We start from the raw sequence: 21818 nt of genomic DNA on the forward strand, positions 1-21818 counted from the left end.
TACCAGCATCTCTTCCAAAAGTACTGAATCAGACTATTTTGGGTTTAGTCAGGGAGTGATTCAAGTTTTTCGAAGCCTGGACTTTATTAGATTTGGGGGTGGGGGTGTCTTCTAGTAAAGGAATACCAAAGTGTCCTGCTTTTACAAACATTTTACAAAAGTGGGTTACCATGTGAATACATTTCTAGGACCTAGGCCCTTATAATGTAAAATTTCACATAAGTGATGAACACAGATGCTCAACCTTCACTAGCTTCGAGGTAAATCTGGGGGTTAGCACTCAAGGATAAGTGTGTGTTTGTGTATCTGTGTACATGTGTGCACACGTATATACACTCACTAGTGAGCAGATCCAGCGCTAGGCTTCTGTTACATAGCATCTGTGCTGTTGACTGTCTGCACTTCTATTTTTCCTTCCTTTTTGTATCAGCCAGACTTTTCATGACCATGGTAAAATACCTGACAGGAACAACCTAAACAGAGGAGAGATTTTTTGGCTTACAGTGCACAGTCACTTCCCGCCCTGTACTAAGGCAGAGCACTGTCAGCGGGTGTGACAGAACCACCTTGCTCACCCCAGGATGGCTGGGAGGCAGAGAGAAGCAGAGATGGAGCCACAAGCCCCCAGCCACACACCACCACTGACCTATTTCCTCCATGTAGGTCCTGCCTCCTAAAATTTCCAGAACCTCTACCCGCTGGGTCCCAAGCCTTCAGTATAGGAGCTTTTTGAGGGGACACTTCATACCCAAACCCCAACACACATCTTTTCTTCTTTGTCACGTCCTCTTCTACTCTTTTTCCACCTCTTATTTCTTTTATTTTTTTCTCCTGCTTTCTAAACTTATGACTTGGTCCCAATAATGTTAAGCGTAAGCCTCACTGCTGGATTTGGGGTTTACAATAATTGCTTGACTCTCTGAAAGCTAGACAAACATTAGAATGTAAAGTAGCAGCAGATAGACTATTCAGAGGAAAATAAAGGAGAAAATTTTTTAAAAGATAATTTGGAAAATTTTGTATTCTCTGTGTTTTCATCCAGTTCTCCACCAAACCACAAAATCTTAACTTGAAATCCTTTGAATTTCATGTTATTTTCTTTGCCTTCCTAATAGCACACATGCCCATAAGCAAAAATTACTAAACTAATCTGTACTCTGCAGGAGCCCCTGAGTTACAGCTGCTCTGGTTATAGTGAGGGACACATAACTGAGCTACACTTTAGTTTCAGATTATAAATAACTGTGCTTTTTAAAACCACATGATTTCACACAATTTGAAATGTTGGATATCAGCACCAATAACTGTGTTTACCTGGGGGAGTGCTAGATTAGACAGAATACCCACTGAAGGGAATGCTGAGCCTATTTTATACTCTAGTAAAACTCAGTGATCTGCCCAATCAAACTGTGAAGCACCACCTTTTACGTCTTTTTTTTTTTTTTTTTTTTTTAAATGCCTAATGTTAGCCAGGCATTGTAGCTCACACCTTTAATCCTAGCACTCAGGAGGCAGAGGCAGGTGGATCTCTGTGAGATTGAGGCCAGCCTGGTCTACATAGCAAGCACCAGGCCATCTGGGGCTACAGGGAGACCCTGTCTCAAAAAACAAACAAACAAACAGAAAAGCCTAATGTTAAATGTTAAATTATAATCTCCCCGGAGTCACAGTCATCAGAGTAATTGACATACTAAAGCTACTCAATAAGTATTTTTAAAATAAAAGAATGAATGTCAACTCTGAAGAATAAACACAACCCCTCAAAATTTCAGTAGCTAAAATGTCATTTTTAAATAGATTATATCCTGTGCTAACAAAGACTTTATGTTATACGTTAATGATACAGAGATGAAGAAGGTGCCTTGGCACCACTCTGGAGTTTATTTGCAGTAGAAGAAACCAATATATTTCCAGCAGCACAAGAAAACAGATGCACAAGGTCCCAAAGAGCAACTACTTTAAAGCCATGTATGAGCAGAAAGGGTACATGATGACGGGGAGAAAGGGTTGATTCTGAACAGAGCTCAAAGGTAGGAACAGCAGCATTTGCTAAGATTGGATTGGGAATGAGAGAGAAAGGACTTTTTACATATGAAACCACATATGACAGCATGCACAAGACATATGCAAACCCAGACCAGAGAGACCTGGCATGGATGGGGGAGGTAGGCAGTAAGCCCCAGCTCAAGCTGCGGATCTATTGGCATTTGATGGATGCTGGGAGAGAGCTTTTCTTACTGGTGTGATACCTAGTAGGTTGACCAGACTCCAAGGGATAACGCCCACCCCAGAGCACTTATGAAACACAGATTAGACCTCAGAAGCTTTAAAAAAATAATAGAGAACATGAAGTCGGGAGAGGGGTTCTGAATGTGATCAAAATACACTGTAGGAACTTCTTGAATCAATAAAACTACTTTAAAAAAAAGAATGTCTAAAGCTAACCACTGTCGTAACTCCAGTCCCAGGGGATCTGACAGCCTCTTCTGACTTCTGTGGGCATTGCATGACACGGGTGCACTTACCTACCTGCAGGCAGTACACACATACACATAAAATAAAAAATAATAAATAAAAATTTAAAAAAAGAACTGGGTGTGATGACACACACACTTGTAACCTCATAAAGATAAAGGCAAGAGATCATGAGTTTGAGGCCAGCCTGGGCTACACAATAAGACTGAAGCCAGTTTGACCAACTTAGTGAGACCCTGTCTCAAAATAAAAGCAAAGGGTTGGGGTATATCAATGCTATTGTGCTTGCTTAGCGTGCACAAGGCCCTGGTTCTGCCTACCTCCTCCATCCATGCCAGGCCTCTGCCTGGCTTGGGTTTGCACAGGGCTTGTGCATGCTGTCATAAGTAATGTCGTTTCATATGTAAAAACTTCTTTCTCATTCATCCCACATCCAATCTTTCAGCAAATGCTGCTGTTCTACCTTTGAGCTCTGTGCAGAATCCACCCTTTCTCCCCATCTTTATCATGCACCTCATCCGTTCTCACTTCTGGATGGAATGTGGCAATAAATGGCTTCCTCAGTGGTCTCCCTCCTCTTCTTGCCTCCAGTCTATACCCAGCCCAGAAGCCAGAGCAGTCCTTGATTATTTAAGTTAATTATATCATTCTTCTGCCCCAGATATTACAATGGATTCCTATTTTCTTTAGCACCAAAGCCAATACTGTGGCTACATAAGATGGTCTATAAGATGATTTTTTTTCTCAAACTTTTGTTTTTCATTAACTTCCTGATCTTATCACAGATTATTTTCCATCATTCTAGAACAAACCAGCAATCTTCCCATCTCATGAACTTAGTTCTAGATTTTGCCTACATGGATGGCTTTTCTCTTCAATGTTTGTGAGGCTTGCTCATCTCCTCTTTCAGGTTTTGGCCTTGTGCCACTTTCTTTGTGAGGCATTGCAACACTCCCACCCATGGTCACAGTCTCTGCTTTAATTCTTTCCAACATTATCATCATATGATAAATTATATATTCTACTCATTTCCATGTATCTATAATATAAGTTCTATGAAGGTAGGGAATTGACCTCTTTACCCTCTGCTCCTAAACATTAACCTAGCACATAGTAGATATTCAGTGTTTATTGACTGAAATAAGAGAGAAGGTATTTATCCCACTCTTTCTTTGCCCCTACCTCAGAAAACTTTTGCAGTGCATATTGGTCAGCCTGACAACATGTGTGTCTGTACCAACCTTCTAAGTCTCCTAAGGGGTTATCACTAAACTCACATCCTGCTCTGCTGCACGTGAGGGCAGACAACTATTTGTGGCTAACACTTGCTTGAAACTGATGCTGTATCTTTAGAATAGTCTGGAAAATTCAGTTCTGAATTTTCAGTTCTGAGAGGTAGACAGAGCACACACATGACAGACATTAAAGTTCTTCTCTATCTATGAATTAACATATTCTAAACCTAGAATTCACTTCTCATAAAGTGAAGAAATCTAATATAATGTCAAGATTTTGAAAAGGATACATAATTCTTTGATAAGTAATATATGTATTTATGCAGGTTGGAATAAAAAAGAATCATTGAACCAGGGACTTTACATTCTCCACTAATGTTAGAGCGCTAAAGCTGGGTTGTTTTTTTTTTTTTTTTTTTCTTCCTATCTTGAATTCTGAAATTTAATTAGAGGATTGTCAGGGGAACTGAGTGTTCTACTCGAAGGTTGGTTACCACCAAACAGAGCACCACTGAAACCCAGAGCAGGGCATCAGATTAGTTTGACATGCACCCCTTGCTTATTACATTTTGGAAGTCACGCATATGCAAATAGTTTCTGCATGCCCAATCAGATTTGGATGTTTCTGTCTGGAAAATAAAACACATATAAAGGAAAGAATAAAGGAAAATGTACTTATTCTTGCCCTCATGCTTTATAAAAGACCACTTTTAATGTCTTTACTTGAACTTCCTATTTTCACCAACTTGTTTATCTCAAAGGAAGGAAAATGGATGCAACCTATAAATAATGCTTGCATTTCCATTTCAGGATGCATAGTACAGGAGAGAGTCTTCCCACAAAGTCAAAGGCCACAGCCACCTCACTCCCTGTGGGAGTCAGACATTGCCCAAGTGCTGCTGCTCTGAACTCAGTACACAGTTTGTAAAGGAATGGCCTGAGGTGCAGCATCCTGAAGGGTTAAGCACTGTTCTGTTTTCAGATTCTGCTGTCATCCACAGCCATTGGGCAGTCTCTCTTCCTGTACGGGTTATGGGTTTACCACTTGCTTTTCAAAGATTGGGTGTTCCTCACTAAAGCGTACCCCACAGTCTGGAACATTTGGAAGGTTTCTATACTCATTTATTTTCCTTCATTTACTCTCCCATTTTAAAATCCATGTCTCTGACAGTAGACGGAAGTTCATTTTACTGCTATTTTCCTTCAAATTGAACAGAACAGTATTTCTGATTTAGAATTCTATTCTTTCCTGTAGTCTAAGAATTAAAACTTATCTGTGTGCCTTCCCTTCTTCATTAATTTAACGTAATTTAGATCTAATATGTATTTGTTAAGGATAGAGGATTTAAAAACAAAAGTGTATGACATCATGAAAGATGGGCATTCATCCCTAGGGAATGAAAACCAACTACACACCCACCAGAAAGGTTACAGTCACACACACAGTACCCAAGTAGTGTCAACAGTGGAGAAACTAGACCCTTCAGGCATACTGCTGCAATGCACAGTGGTATGGCAACTCTGGAAACCATTTTTGGAGTTGAACACACTTACCAAAGAATTCCATTCCTATGTACTCACCAAGTGAATGAAAACACCTGTCCACAGAAAGACATGTTTGCTAATGTCTACCGCAGCACTGTCTACGTAGCCCCAAAGAGGGAATCACACAAATGCCACACATAGAATGGAATGCCATACAGCACTGAGAACCAACATGTCACCTTCCCAGTGCACACAGCAGTGCAAATACATCTCACAAGCAGAGTGAAACAGGTGAAAAGCCAGAAGATGGTCCGTTGCCTAATGCTATTACAGAAATTCTAAAAACAAGGAAGCCAGTCCTGTGATTGGAAGCCAGCATAGTGCTCCTTACTAGGGAAGTAAGAGTGACTTTCTACATTTGCTTTTTATGATTTTGGAAAAAACAGTTAAAAACTTAAAAATGGGTAACATTTATTTTTAGAGATTTGGAGTTCCTAAATAAAGATGTTGTCCTTGGCGGGCATGGTGGCACACACCTTTAATCCCAGCAAATGGGAGGCAGAGGCAGGAGGATCTCTATGAGATCCAGGCCAGCCTGGTCAGCATAGAGAATTCCAGGCCAGCTCTGGCTACAGGGAGAGCCTGTCAAAAAAAAAAAAAAATTTTTTTTTAAAACAGACAAATAAATAAAGATGTAAAAGATGTAGTCCTTATTCAAAGAACCTGCAACCTCGTGAGAATGACAGATATGCTGATGTACAATTCTAAGATGGAAAAAAAAAAAACCCTGCAAAGTGCTGCATTTGAAAATAAATGCAATGAAATAAAAGAAAATGCTTACAAAATGAAGAACAATCAGAAAAATCATCATACAGTGCAATCCATGGCCTGCTTTACTGTGTATAATAAGAATACAATATTACATAAAATGGAGGAGACATAAAGAGACTCAAAGGTGTTGGATGTAAACAAGCACTGTTTGAGAGGCAAGGTTGTTTCAATGAATGAGAACCTGCATTCTCTTTATACCCTTAAAAGTGAGTACTTTTGTTAACTGACTTTGCCCAAGTTGTAGGTTATTCTATCCAGTGGTTCCCAGCCATCAGCCAAACAGCAGGGTCCCAGAAGCTTCTATAACTTCTTGGTGGGACTCTCCAGGGTGGGACTTGGGCATCTACATGCTGACTGGAAGCCAGAGTGAGCTGTATTCCCTGTGGGGGTGGAGGGAGTCTTCTTGGGACCATCAAGACAACAATAAATGTCTCGGAAAGTATCATTTCTTTGTTTTTGGAGTCTCTGTGATTTCTACAAAGAAAAGCACCTTTTCATATTTATCTCTTTGTAACTGTGCCAAGAAATTTCTTTGCACATGGCTTTTATCCCAGCATTACATGAAAGATGTTAATCCTACTGTTAAATTTTAACCCTAATTCTTTCAAGCACTAGGGCACTTCTTCTGATTTTACTGCAAGTACCTAGATCCATAGCAGACTGTAGAGCTCGGAAGGACAAAATAGCCCCTGCAGGTCGCTTCTTAAGGCACCTGTGTGGCCTATCTTCCTCCTAGGGGGGAAGGGGTATTTTTAGTCCTAACATCTATATATCAGATATTTCTCTCTAAAAATAATACCTGTTTCACTTAGAAATTTTAGTTCTCAATTTAGTTCATTCATCATCTTTTATTCATTTACCCCTGCTTTAAGTTATTATCTTGGAGAATATAATTTTACAGAAAAGTTACAAAAATAGTACAATTCACAAACAGTACTCACCTAATACCCCTATTGTTAATAACTGATACAGCTATAACTACAAACCTTACCTAATCTCACTTCTTAAAAATCTAATCTCTATATATTCTAAGATACAATCTAGGATTCTACATTGTATTTAGTTGCATGTTAACTTTGGTGTCCTCCAGTTTGTGGTCAGATGCTCTTTTTGTTGTTTGTTTTTGTTTTATTTTTACTACCCTGACCCTTTGATGAGTACTGGTGAATTAATTTGTACAATGTTTCTCATTGGTTTATATGATGTGATATTTTCTTTTATTATTGTATATGTGTGTATACATGGGGATATACCTGCTGCAGTGCACATGTGGCAGTCAGAGGACAACTTTGTGGAGTCATTTCTCCCCTTGCACATGGATTCTGGAAATGAAACTTAGGTCACCAGGATTATATAGTAAGTGCCTTTACCTGCTTAGCCATCTCTCTCGCCCATACTGTAATGTTTTCTTATGAGACTGAGATTATTAATTTTGTCAGAAATGATATGTGACTTTGCATGTATTATTTATATTGAAGTTAATCTTGAATATTGGTTAAGGTAGTGTCTAGATACATCCACTGCAAAGTTACAGTTTTTCCCTTTGTAAGTGATAAATATCTTTGTACTATTGTAGTATTTTGTTCCTTTTACAATATGACTAACTGGTTTTAGCCTCTGTTGGTGATCATGCCTACAGTTATTACTTTGCCTGATGATGTTTATTTCTTTTTTTCTATCTACATTTATTAAATGCAGTTCTTCTGTACGGAGGAGCTGTTCATCCTTGCCTATTTGTTTATATCTGTATGGATTTATAGGTATTCTTTTATTAGCCATGATTCAATACTGTCATTTATTTTAATGGTCAACTTGTTTCAGCCTTGGCCCTTGGCAATCTTTATGATTAGATTCTGTGTATATTAGATTTTGGATATACCTTCATTCCTTCTAAAACTTTTTTCTGGTATCATAGATATAGTAGACTTATATTTTCTCTGATCCTGTTGTATAATAAATCTTTTCTCTAAGAAGCCACGGTTATTTTTATTGGTGAATGGTATTTAGAAACTAAAGGTCTGCTCTTAGGAATGGCTTCTAATCTGTGTCAACAGAAAAGCTAAGAATACATGTACTTGTGCTAAGCCAGGCATACACAGCCACCGTGTTTATTATTATTTCTGTGTGTGTATTCTGAAAACTACGAGTTCATTCTAATGCTTCTGATTCCAGTTCAGTACATGGTATAAGTCTCTGGGCTGGTTTTTATTTGTAATTTCTTCCTGTAACTGTGAAAAGACTGGCTGTCCTAATAGATAATCCTAGAAAACACAAAAAAGTAGTTACTGAATTGCTAGCTCATACTCTTAATATTCAGCCAAAATGATGTTTCCAAAGCAAATGAATCCTTAATTCCCATTCTATTTATTGTAACCATGTAATTCACCTGGGTTATGCTGTTCGTTTTCAATGTAGTTTGAATCATTTGTGATTGTATTCCTCTTTGAGTTCCCATATTGATTTTTATTTTGGAAAGAATGTAAAGCATTACTGTGGTGCAAAAAAATCAAAGCTATTCACAGTTATTCATTACAGTGGCTAGCCTTCCTCATGCCCCCACCTCCGTCCCAGCTTCCTTTCACCATCTCCTTTTCTACCTGCCCTCATTGCCTTCACATAAATAGCAGATTCCCATGGTGTGTTTTGTTTCTCTGTCTGCACTATGAAAGGCAGCATCACGCATTTACATTCTTTTCCACCCAAGTATTGGGAAACCAGTCCACATTAGTGCTTCCCTGGTCGTGATTTCACTCTTACAGTGTTAATTAGTATGGGTATACCATGGTTTATTCAACCACTTTCATTTGTATGGACATTTAGGCTATTTTCCTTTTTTATTTCAGTTGCAATCAATGTTTCAATAAATAAAGTCATATGTAGTTTTATATTATTAGAGTTTTATTTTCAAGGCAGATTCCTAGAGGTGTAATTTCTTGATCAAAATTAAGTGCGTATTAATTTCAGTCTTTCATTCTGTTTGCTGTCTGTATGCCTCTGGAAATGCTTATTAGTAGGTTCATATATATCCTCAGTTGGTGTACAAATTACTGACATACAACTCTTAACCTATGTAATTTAACATGTAACTTTCTTCATTAGCTGCACTTAACACATAAAAAAGTATATTGAAGTCGCATTGGAATTAGCAATTACTATTGCATGTTTTATCCCTTTTCAAGTAAATACCATTGTAAAGTGTCAACAGCCCCTGATGAAGGTGATAGACATACATTACACTGACAGGCCTATCAGCCCAGGTGCAGTTTCTAAGTTTATGATCACCAGTAGAGAGCAAGCAGTTGAACTGTCACAGTGCACAATGACTTAAGTACTTGTGTAATGTTCTCCTTTGCTTTTTAATCTTTCAAAACTCTTCAAATTGTTTTATTTTGTGATGCTGGGGATAGAATCTAGTGCCTCCTTCATGTTGGGTAGGTACTTTACCGCTGAGCCATATCCTCAATCTTTTCATTCAAGATAGTCTCATTATATTGTCCAGGAGTCCTTGAACTAGCCCTTGTAGCCCAGCCTAGCTTGAGTGTATGTTCCTCCTGCCTCAGCCTCCTGAGTGGCTGGGATTTCAGGCCTGTACCACCAGTCATGGCCAAGTCTTTGCATTTTATATCAGCTGCTCACTAAGATAGTTTATACATATACCAAACAAATCATAACATTTGTATAACAAAATGTCCCTTATGTGCATTGTCTCATTTGAACCTGTGAAGTAGGCAGGACATAGCGTCAACATCCCCATTGTCCAAATGAGGAAGCTGTGTCTCAGTAAAGTTAGATAACATTGCGATGTCAGGCAGCTACTAAGCAGAGAGGCTGGAGCTGAAGTTTAATCATACTTCATTACCGTTTTCACATCTTAGTTCAAGAACAGCAACAAAAAATGTGCCAAAGGCACATATATTTCAAAAGAGGCAAATTATTTGATACGTATCCCACTGAGCCAATGCTACCAACACAGGACCAACACTTGGCTTCCCATAAACTGTGGTGTTTAGGTCTTATAGGTGGTGAAGAGAGAAGGTGCAGTCCCCACCGCCACTCTAGGAGAGGCTGTGTGGCCACTTGAGTACTAGCTTAGGAGCCAATCTCGAGCTGTGCTGTGGTTCTGCACCTTCCTTAGAGCTGGGCCTTTGCGAGCTATGTAACATTAGTTTCCTTTTCTCTAAAATGATTATTGTTCTGCCAAGCGATTGGAGAGCGATAGCTTGGAATTAAGGAAAATGTTGTTAGGAATATCTTCTGAGATCTAACTTCCACCTCAACCACACATCCATCTAAATGTCACTATTTCTATAGCTGTCAGCCCATTTCCTGTAGAGCACTTCATGCAATTTAGAATTAGATTTACTTTCATGTTTTTTCTGTGTCTTCTAGACAGTAGCTTCATGGTGCTGGGGACTCTGTCTACCTGCTGTTGCTGCTCCGTATGCCTTTGTTACTCCCCCACTGTTGGTCATTATTCATTGAATATCTGCAGTGAGATTTGCCCCTTTTTGAGTTTGTTTTTTACCTAAGTCATATTGAATGATCTGCATCTCCCCTGACCATTTTCCTCTCTTGATCTTTGCACATGCTTTTTCCTTCATCCAACAAACTTGTCCCTATTTTTTTGTTTGTTTCTTTGTTTCTCCAGAGAATTCATGATTGCCTTTCAAAATCTGGCTTAGCTCTTCCATGAGGGCTTCTTTGGCATCTGGTCTCCCACATAGATCTATATGCAGTAGTCCCTGGCATATTTATAATTACTTTTGAGTACTTACTCTGTACCAGGCATGTACTAGGTGCTGGGAATACCGCATTGAATACCAGCTGTTACTCTAACGTGGGAGGTAGGCAAGAAAGTAAATAAGTAAATAGCATTCACAGTTGCAGAAGATGGTTAGGTGATCAGTTCTGAGTATCTCACTCTTGAACTGAGATCTGGACAGTGAGAAGGAATTGGGAATAGGAAAAAAAGGAGAATTAGCATTGTACTTTGACTATTAACTTGGCTATTCTTTTCCACTCAGTCTCACCCACCCTCATCTCCACTGAACTCGTCTCTGAGCTCCATGAACCATTATATCCCCAGAAGGCAGGCTCAGCTTGTCACATAGTGGTTCCACCACTGGAATTTAGCCTGTTAGAATGGTGCCTTGCCCTGTGATTCTAATTGTATCTCTGATGAGTAGACAGAACTGAGTGCTAGCTCCAACTTAAAATCCTGTTTCCACCTTTATTATCATGTTACATTATGAAAGTTATTCAATCTCTAGGTGATTTAGTTTCCTGATCTTTGAAATTGAAACAACAAAATGAATTCACAGGGCTTGAAGTCTCTGAGAGTTAAGTCAGATAATGCACAAGAACTTCAGAATCCAGAACCTGGCACATTGAAAATAGTTTGGAAGATGTTGACAGAAATACTTTAGAATTCATGAGGTGAGGTTCATTGAATAAATGGATGACCTAAGAAATAAAGTTTAATTCTACCTTCAATAAATAGATCTAGGCAAAATTAAACTAAATACTTTGATTCATCCTCAGCCGTTGTCTTAATTGTATACTTTAATTTGGACAAGGGAGAAAAGGCAAAGGAAAACTTGAGCATAAGTGATTTTAGCACCAAGTCTATAGCTATCGACTCTTCATTTGCTTATACAGCACCCTGTGAAAGTGTCTCATAACATTTGATTTACCTTTTTTCAGAATAGTTCAGGAATTTCATGGTCTAGCTTTAAGTTTCAATAAAACAACTATGCACAATCTACTGACCTTGTGTTTTCCTGCAACTTGTAGACATTTTCTAAAAATCAACAGTTTGAGCACTGTGTACTGAGAAGGATTTCTTTTATTCATCTCTTACTTCATTTATCACAGGAAATCTTTAGAATATTGTAGCCAGTGAAAGTTATTGCAGCAACAGAGAGAATAACAATTTTCTGAGATCAAAGGCAACAGTGGGATTAACCTGGGATATTCCTCCTCCTCCTCCTCCCCCCCCCTCCTCCTCCTCTTCCTCCTCCTCCTCCTCCTCCCACACATACACACACACAATATTCAGACGATTTCAACAAAGCAATGCATTAGTAGTTTGTAAATTACACACACACAGCACACACTAAACCCTCCCCCAAAACTTGAAATGCTAAAACACAGCATATGTAAAACGGCATAAGAAACTGAAGAAATTTTGTTAGAGTATTTTTACTGGAAAACACTGGGACCATTATTATTTTTTTAACACAGTAAATATCTGGCTTCTGGTGAGTACTTTGTTACTGGAATTCATGGGCATAAGTATTCTAGTTTAAAAAAAATTACCAAGGTGATTATCAGTGATTTTGCCAAGTGATGTTTCTGAGTTGCATTTATTGTTATTATTTACATGAGCAATTTATTCTGCTCTTCTCAATGTAGTCAGGACACTTTAGAGAATACCTCCTACCTTTATGATTACAGAAATCAAACCATGCTAATCTTAGAACAAGGAAATAACTATCTAGAAATTACTCTTTCCTTTTTAATGTCTTTTCCTTTGTAATGTCTTTTCCTTTTTAATGTTGTCAGGATTTTCATTCACAAATCAATGCATCATAACTTTATTCTGGCTGGAAGTGTTAAAATCTATTTTTAATGCTTCATAAATATAGAGGCTTGCACACCTATCAAGTTAGACAGAAGTCCCTACAGAAGAGCTCCATTTACAGATTGGTTGTTCCAACCAGAAGATGGGTTATACAGCTTTGCAGCAGTAACAGCAGCACATGGGAGACGATGGCACAAGCATCTACATTCTAGAGGTGGTACAGGGCTGAACAGTCTAGAACACTGGATATACCATCATAGTTTTTAGATGACGGGCTCCATTTTATATGTTAATAGAAGGAAGAATTCTGATATGGTCAGGAAATTTACCATAACAAATGCATTCCTTTTACTGCATTCTAGCATGGCACCAATTAAATTCAGCTATATGTATAATATACACTTAATTCCCTACAGCCCCAAGAAGAACTAATGTAAAAAATATTATATGCGCTTACATTTTACAGGTCATGAACAGATGGAAAAAGTTATGCTGATTCATAAAAATTCACATGCAATATAACACACCTCAAAATGGTGTTTAGGTGGGGGTTTTCTTTTAAAAAATTATTGAGTTACCTTGAATCAATTAGTTAGTAACTGGGATTTTTTGTAATGCTCTATAATTTGTTTCTATTTATTCCTTTTGCAAACATGAATGTTTGAAAGTATAGGTAACCTTAACTTAAAACTGATAAAAGATTATGTCCAGTGAAAGAAAAATTATGGAATGATTATTCATTTCACAAAATGGTTTGTCATAGGGCAATCATTCTTAAAAGTATTTCAAATTTAATTTGCTTTATAAAACATTCATTTACACACAATATTTCAGGAACAAATTTAGTGAGGAAATGAGAGCAGTAGTCATAATAAGGAGTTCCCTTACGCTGCTAATGTTAATCTTTCTCTCTGTCCCTCCTTGCAGCACTGATAGCCATTGGGCGATACAGCATGACCATAGAGACTGTGGATGTTGGATGGTGTAAAGAGATCACAGACCAAGGAGCCACCCTGATTGCACAGAGCAGCAAATCTCTGAGATATTTGGGGCTTATGAGATGTGATAAAGTAAGAATCGTCAATTCATATGTTTGTTTTCTGCCTATTAGTATAACAAATAGCTGAATACCATATTCTCTTTCCTCCCCTACCCCTACATATCTATGTGTGTTTCTAGCCATGCATTCTTGGCCTGGTTTGTTAAATTAATCTGAAATTATTTTTGCATCTTTCTGGTTAGTAATGAATTTTCTACATAAGAACAATGAAAAAGCAATCCTAGGGAGTCTTCTGAGATTTTTGATACCTTATTCGTAATTCAGTAGACCAGAATTTAAAAGGTCACATGGCAAGTTGCAATTTGCAGGATTTAGCAGTAAAATCCTATTCTAGGCCCCAGATTTCCTACAACAGTAAAGTGGAGAGACCAGTACCAAACTGGCTTTTCATAAGTGTACATTTCAGTTCTTAACATGTATCTTGTCTGGCCACTGGGAAGCAAGAAGTGACTAGTGAGAGGGATGTGGAGATTTTTGTCTCCCTACATGTCCTAGTTTGTTCTTCATTGCTGTGACAAAACACTCTGACCAATACCAAGTTGGGGAGGAAAGGGTTTATTTAGCTTACACATCCCAGGTCACAGTTCACCAGGGAGCCCAAGGTAGGAACTCAAGGCAGGAACTTGGAGGCAGAAGCTGGAGCACAGGCCATGAAGGAACGCTGCTTACTGGCTTGCTCCCTGGCCCCTGCTCAGCCTGCTTTCTTATCCAACACAGACCCACGTGCTCGGGTGGCACCACCCACAGTGGGCTGGGCCCTCCCACATCACTCAACAATCAAGAAAATTCCCCACAGACATGGCCACGGGCCAGTCCAATGGAGACAATTCCACAATTGAGGCTCCCTCAACCCAGGTGTGTCAAGTTGACACTAAAGCTATCCAGCACACTACATATCAGATTCTCTTTCCTACACATACTGTAGCCCCAGAGGCTGCCCCAAGTCCCATGGAGGACAGGATATGAGCATGAGTTTAAGAATGAGTTGCACGGGACCTTTGGCTGACTAAGAAGAAAGATACTAAAATTCTCTGGAATACTAAGCCCTGGATAGATGTTTTCTCCATCGTGACTTCCATGACTCCCTGTAACAAATCTAAGAATTAGTTGTTTGCATTGTGAAGGTGAGAAAATGGAGGCTAAGAAATACCAGACACTGGGGACAGGATTCTCTTCCAAGGTCTCTGAAGTCTGACTCCAGCATCCCTCACATAATACCAGAGGCATCTTCAGCCATGAGGCTGCGTGCCTTGAGAAGGTCTACCTCAAGACCTTTGCTAAGAAAGTGCTACATCTTATTCCAGTTTGGATAGTTGTGCTGCTTTTGTAATGATGATTAGGGACAAATCTAGCAAAAGCATGTGACAGTAAAGAAACATGCTGTCAACAAGCTTACATTTTCTAAATTAGGCAAATTGGGGAGCAAAAAGAAGAATAACCCAAATCCTTTGTGTGCTTAGTTACTTTTGATAATGAACCTAATTGGTTTTTTCCAACTGTTTTAAAATCTTAAGTATTCTAGACCTTTGCCAGTAGTTATGTTTTAGAGATTGTATTATATATTCTCAGCCCGGCATAGAGAGCTGCTTACTTTGTAACTTAGCAACAGCACTCAGACCCAGGGGTTGCCAGTCTCCCTCAAAACTCACTGCTAGCTAACCTATTGTGGCCCAAACCTTGTCCCTTTAATATGGCTTCTGTTGAAATAAGTTAAAGGGTCTTCAATAGGCAGAGTACTCTCGAAACACAAAACAGTGACAGCAGAACTCTTTAGCTTCCACTAGAAAGCCATGTTACATAAGTGCAGGCTAACCAATGGCTCTAAAATGCATACATTTACACTTCCACAGTTCTCAGAATCACTCTATTTCTGCAGATCAGATCTACCTTCAGAAACAAATTGTTCTCATGTAATGTTCTTGTTAGTTTAGAAGGTTATTCGAGACATAGTTGCAATTAGTGGTATTCTAAAGGGTTGTAGCCCATTCCTTGAGCCGTTTCTGAATCCTTTCTCCAACCAGAGAACTTCTCTGGGAGCCTATTGGCTCTAACACAGTGCCGTCTGGCCATAGCATGCTGCAGTTCAGCCCAGCCCAGGGAGCTCAGCCTTGCTGTCTGGCTTCCTGAGACGCAAGTCAGCTCCGAGCCAAACATGAGAAGTTCCATAAGGACAGAAGATATTTCCAAGCCATACACAAAGTGCAAGCAAAGCCTTGCACAGAAAGGCCTGCTTATTGGTGTTGGATCGAAACCCAGACCAAAGTAGCTGTTCAGCTTTCAAATGTTGTTTTATGCCATCCATCTTTATATTTTAAATTATAATCGAGATCCAAAGAAAGATTTGAGTAGAGAAGAAAAGAAGTTAGTAATGAGGGCCTGTCCTCTGGAGCCAGAGTTTGTGTTTGAATATGGACTTACTTGTTTTGTGATCCGAAGCAAAGCTTCTTACCTCATTTGTGAACTTGGAATTATCCTAGTCTCCATCTTGTAGGATTGTGAGCATTTAAATGAGTTAATATATATAAAGCACTTAGAATAGTATCCATTGTATATAAAATGCCCTGCGTTATTATAAAGTTACTGACCCTTCTACTCAGGCCCAGACTTGAATTAAGACAACTGACATGGATAGAGAAAATAACAAGAAAAATAAAGGCAAACATAAGAATAGAAATAAGAATCAGGAAAAGTAGGATTAGCATATAGAAAAACTTACTGTGCCAACAAAGCATTAAAGAACAAGTGATGTGGGTTTATCACTCTTGCCCCAACCCCTGAACTGAATCTGCTAATCACTAATAAAATTAGAGTTCCCCATCCCTTCTTGCAAACCATCTGGAGCCAGCTGAAGGCCAAAAGACCTCGTATCAACATAGCTAATCATCTGGTCACGTGTGGCCAGCAGTATCCCTGAACTGGGGAGAGATGTGTTTGTGAGTTTGTATGTCTCCACTCACGTTCTGGGATGCTGTGGTTTTTAGAAACAGTGAAGGCAGCCAGGTGTTGTGGTGCAGGCATTTAATCCCAGCACTAAGAAGGCAGAGCCAGGGGGGAGTCTCTCTGACTCTTGAGGCCAGCCTGATCTACATAGCAAGTTCCAGGCTAGCCAGGGCTACATAGTAAGACCCTGTCTTTAAATTTCTTTCACATGTAAGTTTCATTTGGGGCCACTTATATGTAATTTGGAGGCTCTATTTTACCAAGCTGGCACCCTCCCCCTTCAGCTTTTAAGAGATTGTAAGAAAAACAAGATGACTTTAATTTTTTGTAGAAAAATCAGTATCTCCCTCTCTCTTCCCCTCTCATCGCCCCCCACCTCTGTCTCCCCTCCCCATGAGAGACATAAAACATATTGTTTGCAGTTGAAAGGAATGTTGTCTTGGGTTTTCAAACAACATCTATGTTAACTTGGTAAATTTGTTTGGCTGCAACATTGCTGTTTCCTAGGGAGGATTCCTCCATCCATTCAACAAAGGTGGCCTTCCCCCAGCAGTTGTAAAGTTAGGAAGTGCATGAAGAAGTCCTGTTTGAGTAGCTTTTCCGATTGCTGGATGGATAAGCATGTTAAAAGGTTTTGAAGCCAATGTCACATAATCTCCTAAACTTTAATGCATTGTAAGAACCAGAGAAGAATACGCTGTGTGAGACGGCTTTGATGAATTGGGGTGAGCTTATATTCTTAAAGACTGTTCAAAGGCTTACTTGACCTTGGGAATTAGAGTTGACCTGAAATCACCTATCAATTTGACTCACATTTATTTAGGGATTTAGTTAAAAATACTCATGTAATCAATGGGACTCTAATAAAAGTACTCTGCTTACTCTGGCTTCCACAATTATAAACAGTCAGTAGTGACTTTGGTCATAGAAATTGTTCTCACAACTTTGGTGAATTCTAGACTCTATAGATCTGTTTTTTATGATGCTTTCCTCATTTCTTACAAGGCAGTTCGATAGAGAACAAAACTGAAAAGAACAACAACAAAAAAAAATTCCTGGGAAAAGCTGTAGGGCAAATGGAAATGCAGTGTTCAAGGTTAATGAAAAATGTTTGGTATCAAGGTTGATGAGAAGTGAGGGAGCTCAGCGATGGCATTGGCTGAGAAACTAGACCTCGCCAGAGGCAGCTTGGCTGGTTTGGGAAACCTCTGCAGTGTATGTTAATACTGAAGTTTGGAGACACAGGCCTGAATTATGAGCAGTGAATAACATCATAAACGTAGCAATTCTCAAATGCCAAGCCCTTGTGAAAGCAGTTGGACAGAGAATGCTGGAGCTTTTAAAAGCTCCCTTTCACTTTCTATTTTTTTTTTTTTAACATCATGCAGAACTAATTTTACACACTGTTCATTTGATTTGAAAATGCCAGCGTCTGGGGTATCATTAAAGAGCGTTATTGAGGGAGCCACTCTTGGCAAGGCTTTTGCTTAAAATGCTTAGTTCTTATGTTCCTGCAGAGTTATAAACGAGGAGAAAGTATACCTCGATTTATACCCCAGGCCACTCTGCCTTGGGCCCAACCAGGTAACTACCCTTTGCTTCCTTCTCTGTGACCAGGAGGAGTTGTCTGTAGGGTAATGGGGGTCCTGTTATTCAAGGAATAGACATAAATAGATTGTGAAAGGTCCACTTCACTGTCCTATGACCAAAGCCTCTTGGAATTTCTTTGATTTCTAGTTGACATAAATTAGAATTACACAGGCGTGAACAGTCCGCCCAGAAAAGATCAGAGAGGCTGGTGGGGGAGGAGAACTGCCTCTGTGTGATCCTATTGATTATCCAGCTGCCTTCAGGCCAGGGGCCTCAGTGGAGGCTGACTAGTATTGATCCGCATCATGAAAATAATCGAATTAATTCATTTCTTACCAATTTGCACTTCCCAAGACCTTCCTCCTCATCTGCCACAATTCTTGAAATTCTTAGTTGAAGAGGGAACTAAGTGGTTTATTTTAATAAACGTTGTTTGTTATATTCTCCAGGATGAGAAATCCTGGTTCTCACATGGAGTTCCTTCTTTAAATGTCAGGGATATTTTATTTGATCAAATCAATGGAAGGCTAATATGGAAGGTAAGTAATGGAAACCAGTCAGCTCTTGTGAGCCAGAAGTCTGCTTTACAACCCTAAGATACTGAGGGCCAAGTTTCATGAGCCCAATTTACTGTAAAAATATTCAAGAAAATTGACCGCTGTACTGCTTTTCTCAGGAAGTAATTATGGTAAGAGAAAGCCCCAACAACCAAAATATTTCTGTGGAGAAAATGGAGTTTTTATCAGCTTGTTTAGGAACTGTGAGCAGGAAAGCCCTATGGGGAAAATAATACAGGACTCTGTAACTAATACACAGAACTAACTGGAAAAATCAGTTTAAGGGAAAAATAATTTGTGGGGCACAGTGTCCAGGACTGTTTTGGTAGCAATTCAGCCATGAAACAAAGTGTGTACCTTCAGGGCCCCCTTCATCCCTGCCACGTATGCACAGCTGTTTTCAGATTGCCCTTAGCCAAAATTTAAGATTTAAAATTAATTCCCTATCAAGGAAAAAGCTTTGGGGAAAGGAACTCCTTTCCTGGTAAGGCAGGAGTAGTCTAACTGAACCAAACTAGGTAGCCTCTGTCTTGACAGACCCATCACTGTACAGCCGACGGACTGCCTTGTGGGCCAAAAGAAAGGGGTAATGAAAGAGGGGGGCGCTCTAAAATCTGAATGGAAGTCCTTCCCTTGAAGCATCAGCATCTTGCTCCTTTTGCTGATAAAGCACTTTCTGCAAGTGATTTTCTCATAGGTGCACTTTACACACATTTTTACAACCCTCCCCTGATTATTCCTGGTAATTGAAATGGGGACAAACACATCAGCTGAAATTCAGAGGTTACCTCTCAGTCTCACTTTAGTCAAGTGTTCCTATCACCTTTTTTTCTGATTCTTTTCACCTGAACTGCCATGTGTAACTGACACTCCTTTCCTGGATAGGTGTTATGCCAAGACACACTGGTGCAGAGCTTTATGGAATAGGTTGAACTGATAAGCACCAGTACCACTCTGCTAGATTTTTGCTTCTGTCTCTTTACTATCTGTGGGACCTTGGAAAACTTAATTTCTAAAAGCTTTGAACTCACTTGATCTAAAATATTATAATAATAAGAGCCCCAGAGTGTCGTTACAAGATTGAATGAAATATTACAGTAAATAACTTAGCTCAAAGTCAGGCACACTGTAAGCACTCAGTAAATGTTTGCTTCAGTTATCGTTATTGTTATTATTTATGCTTTGGAGTCTTTTACCTGACATTATCTGCCCTAGCAGGGTTATAATTTTCTAGCTATGAATATAAATTTACATGCTAAGATCTTAAAAAGAAAAACCAGCCTCCTGAGACTCGTACAGTAATTCTTAAAAGTAATAGAATTTTTTTCCCCTTGTTATGGCTTGTTAAGTTAAAAAGAAACCTCAAGGAAAAAGAAGCCTAGAGGCCAGGAGGTCTCAAGGATTGTTTTAATATTTGTTTGGCTTTGTTTTAAGCAATCAAACAGCCACTCAGCATCCAAAATAAGACTGGGATTTCTTTCTTGAGGAAAATCAACATCTGATAGAAACTTGAGCTACTTGAAACTTGTCAGATGTGCTACAAGAAGCTGCTTGTATTTTACTCGATGCTGTTATGGGATTGATATATTATGAAATTGTTATCTTGTTTTCTGGGGGCAGGAGAGAGCCTACTACTCCCTGGAATACTGTGGGGTAAGTAGAACGCTGTGTTGAGTTTGCCTGGAGGCATCCCGTAGTGGGATTGCCTCGCTTCAATTTGACTTCAGTAATGATATGAAAGAATGAGGTTATAGGATTATATTTGTTAAATTTAGAAGTAGAAAAGGCAATAGCAGTTCCCTAACACTCAGCCAAACAGAAACAGGGATGACTATGCTGGCTGGTGAGACTGAGGAGCTCCTTCAGTTGGGAAGGAAGTGACCCAAACCTACTAGTGAGGTCCCAACACCCACAACAGGCTGCATGCTCCTGCCTTCCTGAAGCCCCTGAGGGTATCTACTGTTTGTGTTTTAGAGAACACCTAAGCCTTCCTCCTCCTAATTTTATCATATGTGTTATTCATTTATTCAGTAAGCGCCTATAGAGTGGCTTACTATATACTTCACTATCATCTGAAACAGGTCAGGAAAAACAGTGAACAAGATACAGTTCCTACCCTATGGAGCCTGCAGCCTCCTGGAAAAGAGAGGCAACTAGAATATTGTGAAACTACTAATTCATTTTTGGAAAAGGATATTCAAAATTATGTTTCTTTGGAACAGAGTCTCACATTGCTCGTGAATCAGCTTTTAGCTGTATTCCTCCACAGTCCTTGTTTTCTGCCACACCGTACTATTAAATTTCTGGGGAAGTTTGTCTGGGAATGGTTCCCTTGACTTCTCACTGATCACTGAACTCTGTTGCACCCTCACTGTGGCCTTGGTGCTGTTGTTTTTAAGGTTATCAATGTTATTAACTGCAGTGGTCATCTCCCTGTCCCCAGCTTTCCCAATCTCCTGGCAGCTATGTACACAGGGCGGCAAAGCCACAATTCATGGGGTACTTTTTCCTTGTCTTCTATGTTCCTACCTGCTGACTTTTCCACATTCTCTAGTTCCCCTTCCTGTCTCTCTGTGCCTCTGTTCCCAAATCTATTAAAAGAAATCACAGCACCTGCTACCTCCTAGATTATAGAGATGGGCAACTAATTTACAGAAACTTAATAAAGTAAGCAATGACTATTAGCTCATATTTATTGTGGGTTATTTTTACTTTTCTTCTGCTATTCATTAGAATGAAAATTCTTTTTTCTTCACCAGAACCTACAACAGTGTCATGCACATACTAGTTGCTACACAAAAAGGTTTTCAGTTTTGGGTGGATGGATGAATTATATTGTTTATCATCTGCATTTTTCAACCAGAACAGCCCTTATTGATGTATGCATTTGAAATGAGTAAGATTTAGTTTAAAAAAGTACTATATAAGCTGGGTGTGGTGGCGCATGCCTGTAGTACCAGCACTTGGGAGGCAGAGGCAGGGGGACCTCTGTGAGTTCAAGACCAGCCTGGTCTACATAGTGAGTTCCAGGACAGCTGGGGCTACAGGGAGACCCTGCTTCA

The 21818-nt window shown here is 39.4% G+C and overlaps 1 protein-coding gene across 1 annotated transcript in view; it reads left to right on the forward strand.

The window, feature by feature from the left end:
• Window positions 1-21818, forward strand: part of Fbxl17 (F-box and leucine rich repeat protein 17) — a 479631-nt gene that overhangs the window by 444529 nt on the left and 13284 nt on the right. Inside the window, 1 exon segment of the mRNA XM_029565884.1 lies at window positions 13537-13679. Within this exon segment, the coding sequence (XP_029421744.1) occupies window positions 13537-13679 (143 nt within the window).

This window comes from Nannospalax galili, unplaced genomic scaffold, assembly GCF_000622305.1.
Source record: "Nannospalax galili isolate Female #2095 unplaced genomic scaffold, S.galili_v1.0 scaffold578, whole genome shotgun sequence".
NCBI classification, from domain to species: Eukaryota; Metazoa; Chordata; class Mammalia; order Rodentia; family Spalacidae; genus Nannospalax; species Nannospalax galili.